The sequence below is a fragment of the Phalaenopsis equestris genome, unplaced genomic scaffold (assembly GCF_001263595.1).
Source record: "Phalaenopsis equestris unplaced genomic scaffold, ASM126359v1 Scaffold000513, whole genome shotgun sequence".
Lineage (NCBI taxonomy): Eukaryota > Viridiplantae > Streptophyta > Magnoliopsida > Asparagales > Orchidaceae > Phalaenopsis > Phalaenopsis equestris.
Genome location: NW_018164953.1, coordinates 2,769,955 through 2,775,172, shown reverse-complemented (window position 1 = coordinate 2,775,172; position 5,218 = coordinate 2,769,955). Strand labels below are relative to the sequence as shown.

General features: G+C 37.5%; 1 protein-coding gene across 1 annotated transcript in view; it reads right to left on the bottom strand.

Annotated features, from left to right (window-relative positions):
* Nucleotides 1-559: 559 nt before the first annotated feature.
* LOC110028497 overlaps nucleotides 560-5,218 on the bottom strand; it is a 13,509-nt gene continuing 8,850 nt past the window's right edge. The window contains exons 4-8 of the mRNA XM_020730364.1: nucleotides 4,773-4,914; nucleotides 4,173-4,541; nucleotides 3,957-4,088; nucleotides 3,080-3,208; nucleotides 560-2,994 (exon numbers count right to left, since the gene is read on the bottom strand). Of these exons, the coding sequence (XP_020586023.1) occupies nucleotides 709-2,994; nucleotides 3,080-3,208; nucleotides 3,957-4,088; nucleotides 4,173-4,541; nucleotides 4,773-4,914 (3,058 nt within the window). The 3' untranslated portion in view covers nucleotides 560-708. The remainder of the gene's footprint in view (nucleotides 2,995-3,079; nucleotides 3,209-3,956; nucleotides 4,089-4,172; nucleotides 4,542-4,772; nucleotides 4,915-5,218) is intronic.

Genomic DNA, 5,218 nt, shown 5'->3' with positions numbered 1-5,218 from the left:
AGGTAAATGCTTAAACATAGAAGGAAAATCATAAACTATTGACTCAATGTACCTATTATGTAACTCATTAAGGATTTGATAATAATAAATCTTATGTCATACCATATAATGGTTTGTTAAGTGTTTAGTTCAAGCTAATCATTTTTTAATAACCATAAGAACTATAACATGCAAGAAAATTGCATAAGTGGCACACAATTCTAATGTATTTACATATCTCACATCTAAACTTTCACATGAAAATACATAAGAATTGTGGGCTGTGTATGAAAATGACCCTTTTTTTTAGTAGTAGAAAAGGTAGAGCAAAGTAAAAGAAAGGATATCCTCACCAAGCAATTAATGTTGATCCTTCCATGCAACCTACAGAAACAAAAATGCATTCTGTTATTGCACAAATATTATTTTCTAAACAAACTTCACTCTGAATAGAAAAAAATTTCTCCTTCAGCAAGCAAGAGGTAAAAATCTCTCTCTCTCTCTCTCTCTCTCTCTGCTTTTCTTCCTTGACCCTCCACACCCCCCCAAAAAAAAAAAAAAAAAAAAAAAAAAAAAAAAAAAAAAAAAAAAAGCAAAGAAGAAAGAACAATAGAAACCTATACTTGAACCATTGACAAAGATTATTGTGATCAAATACAAGCACTCAACTTTCACAAACAAAGCAGTGATGCGGAAACAACAATACCAGCAGCTTTCCTGCACCCTGTTTTATAAGTTGAAGCTAGAAAACAGAAACCTGGAATTATTTTTTGCAGCAAACAAGCTGTACTCTTCAATTTTCGTCTCTTCCATCGAACAGGGAATTTTTTGCAGAGATTCAACCGAATTCAATATACTTCCTGAACGATCATTCGTGCACTCAGATTTCACACCATAAGGTGCGGCGCCAACTAACGGCCCCCCAAAATGAAACAGTGAGAAGGATTTACTGGTCTCGTTTGATTTTGTGGCGTTGTCGCCATTCTCTGCGCTCAAAGAATGTTCTTTTATTTCAGAGATTTTTGTTTTGGTCTCTGCCTCTGTGTAACCATTATCATTTATCATGTGTTGGTTTGGTCTGGCAGGATAAGCTCTACAGTCTTTGGTAATACCATGGAATGAGTGATGCTGCTCTGAATTCAACGCAGCAGCTGCTATAGGTTGAAGAGTGTTATACTGGTTTGGAAAAGCTGAGGATCTGTTAGGAGGCATGCCATAACCTACAGGAGTTGGGAACATATAGTGGAGTGAAAATGGCACAATTCCATTAATAGGAGCACCAGACCAACATATTGTATTTTGATTTTCATACCCCATAATCTCTGAGGGAAATGTAGGCATGGGGAGTTGGTTATGTGTATGTAACATATGTTGCTGTCGAGGAACGGCATTAAAATTTGGACTAACACCCGAGCAGCAGCCAACTTCTATGGACTCTACTATTGGAGAGCTGGCTTGTAGTGGGAACCCAGAAGTTGCAGCAGTTTGCTGTGAGGCTTCTCCTGTAGATCCAAACTTGCTATTTGGAGAACAATTTCGGTTTTTGAGACGAGCATCTTCATCGCAGGTGGAAGTATATCTTTGGTCTAGCTGCTGGCTAGCATCTTCTGAATCCGAAGTTGATGAGGTTTCTGCATTTAACGTGCTTGAAAAGCTGGTGGTGCTGTCGCCTTCGCTCGGACAAGATGAGCAGGCATCAGAACTAGAAGAGATCATAACGGAATGAGAGCTATTATTTGTAGAAAATGTAGAAATGATGGAAGATGAGTTATGTTCATCATCTCCAATGTCCTTTGAGCACTTCTCAGATGTTGAGAAATCATTTTGGCAAGTGTGAAGGGTTCTGAAATCAGAATTATTTGAATCCTTACTTTGATTCGTCTGATTCTCAGAAGACCTCAAGGAATCAACTCCTGTGTCTTTTGTAGAGAATTCATGTGAATTATCTTCAACAGAAGGTTCATTATCATAACTATGGAAATCCTTTTCATCCTTATAGAATGCCGTTTCCTTGGATAGGTGGATCTTAGAAGTATTAAGCACACTAAGATCAGCCCCTAAGTTGCTTCTATTGTATTTCTTTCGTGCATCCAACGGCTCCCAAACCTGCCTCGTGTGGTTAGAATCTATCCCAGAAGAGCTTATAACTAACTTCCCTTTGGGAAACGTGTTTTTTTCAGGGACATAGGATCCACGATTGTGTTTACCGTAGTGAGACAACTGCCGAGGCAAATTCCCTGTTGAATCAACTGACTTCGCATTCTTCAATTCTCGACTGCCTTTCATATTAGAAATATGATACCGAGTCATCGGTCTATATTCGCTCGGATGATTACTTCTACATGGTAAAGAATCAGATGTGTTAAAAATTCGGCCCTGAGAAGAGCGAAGCTTCTCATTGAGTCTCACATCAATGCAATTCCTAGAATCCATTCTCCCAAGCTTTTCCCTAAATGGCCAAGGCCCACCACTCAAGCACCTGGAAGAAGCCTTATTGTTGAATGCAGATCTGTGCTTGTCATACCACTTGGGAGATTGATCCTGAAGAGCAGATCTTTTAAATGATAGTTTTTGTCTAGCAGATTTTGATTGCCTGAGTAGAAAAGAGCCAGTGGATTCCCTAAAATGTATCCCTTCTTCGAGATAACTCGAATGACATAAGCTGTCACTCTGTAGGTTCACAGTATCCACATCTTTATGTACTGGAGTATCGTCATTCATGTCTGTAAAATTAGGTTCATAAATATTTTTCTCGTCTCTTCGATCACAAGGTGAATCCCCATAGTTGAGAGTGGACAAAGATTCATCATTAATGTTTCTTAGCGGATTATTAGCAAATGTTGACAGATCAAAACTTGGTGTATTAGCTTCAATACTCTTTATTTCCCTATCCTTCTCTTTTTCCTTCAACCTCTCTTTCCTCCTAAGTTTTTTCTCTCGCTCCTTGTTTCTTCTTCTCTCCCTACGTTCCTCTTCCTCACGTTTTTCATTCTCTTCTTCTTCAAGAAGTTTAATCTGATGCATCGTCAAGTTAGAATTTAGGAATAGCCACCACTTTGTTTTGTCAGTAAACCAGAAGATCAGAGGATCATTGAATTACCTGTTTTTCTAGTGTAATTATTTCTTTGCAGGCAACATGGACACAGTCTTCTAATAATTTTATGGCAAGAGAAACGAATAAACTATGAGAATTTTGCCGTGCTGTTCCTTCTCTGAAAGCCTTCTCTACCTGATGAAAAATAAGAAGCATGTTTCCAAAGGTAAGTGCATGTGTAAATCAAGCCAACCCATGCACAAAGTATTCCTGAAAAATGTTGCCAGCTGTTTAAAACATAATTAAATTAGTAAATCTGATGATTATCCAAAGAATTTAAATCCTTCTGAAGACACTAACTTATGGACAAAGTTTGGGCAAAACTTGAGCTAATCTTGAAATTTTCAAAAAGGCATGGTGTCTAGAAGACTGGGTTTGTTTGCACCAATTTCAAAGATTAATCTCTAAGAAATTAGTTTTCTATGAAAATTCTATAGGCATGTCCAAGCACTCCAATCATTGAAAATAATAAGCCATCATATGTTCCATCATTTGACCGCACACTTAAAATAGCAAGATGTAACCCTCATCTACCACGCAACCTTTCTTATCAATTGATTCACATCAATTACAGAAAAGTAAGAGCAAGCAATTAACTACGCCGCCTCTCGCAATATCTTAGTAAAACTAACAAATTTTGTCAGTAATCCTTTGACAATGCAAAACAATAACAATTTATTTAAACTGTCCAGTCCTCCAAAATTATGCTTTATACAATTTTCTTCATGGCTGCATCAAGTAAAAGGAGCAAATTTTTCTCAGAGGTGGTCAAACATAAATAATGTGGTTAGACATTATGGCAGTTCAAGGCTGAAATAACTGCAAAGAAGGTGATAAACTCTAAGATAAAAAACATGTAAAAAATTGCAATACTGTACAGTACCTGCTCCTTGAAAATAACTGTTGCAGCATCCAGAAGAAATTCCCTTGCAAGTTCAGGACTCTTGGCATGTTTTTGAGGACGGGAGCCATCCCCGTCAAGTTCAATTCCATCTTTATCAATGGAGTCATCATCCTTTTGCACAAAGCATAATAAAAATAAAAAAAATATTTTGCCGATCTAAAAATCATTGAATTATTTAGTTTTGTACGCAAATACCTCTTCTTCTTCAACTTCTTCTGCATGCTCAAAGAAAGATTTGATACTATCCCCTTTTGTTATGGTCACAAAGCCATCGCCTACTACTAGCCTTCGATGAACACATGTTCGCCCATTCAATGCATGTGCTTTTACAGATAGTTCAGTACAACGCCCATCGAGTTTCCATGCTCTCAGTGTGATAAAGCAAGCACTGAAGCTGCTAAGATCGAGTCCTTTCACTTCAACTTTTTCATTCATGCCTACATCTTCGAAATCTAAGATATCACCTTTCCCTTCTGCAGTTCCAACTGCCCATTCAAAATGATGATAAGTGCTCGTGTTTGTGAAGGAATTCTGCCAATCAACTATGACCAAATCCTCAGACACCTGGGAATACATAAACCATAAAGGCACTCGATATGATTGTTGACTTGATCAGATGAAATTTGTCAATGCTTACTACCGCATAAGTTAACTTCCAGCAGAAAAGCCTAAATTTAAACAGAGAAACAGCAATATTGATATCCATGGACTATGGACACCAAAAAAATTAAAATATTGCAGGAACAAATCATTGAAAAATATTGTTCATCTTTGGTGCAACAAGTATGAACATACTTCATATTGGATATCAGTATCTGCAACACAAAACCAATTGGTGCAGCGGGGTTCCTTCTTCAAGCGCTTTAGCTCCTTCAGTTCCTTGAATTCACGGAGCACATTTCTTCTGCAATCTCTGCAAAATCTCTTGCTATCAAACCTGCGGATGGAGCATTTAGTTAAAAGAATCGCCACAACAAAACTAGCAATACCAGAAATCAACACCAAGCATGGTATCACCTGGATTTCATGTTTTTGTAACTTCTTTTAATAAAAAATATAAAGCTAAAATATTCATGAAGTTCTTAAAACACCTAAGAGCTGCAATGGAAGAAATTTGGGTATCTAAGCCTCAGAAAAGAATGCGCCGTGGGATGTTTCTTAACTTCCAGCAATAAAACTGTTGAATTTGTGAATAGAGCAGCTTAAATTTTATTTATAGAAAGGAGGCAAACGCGGGGGGG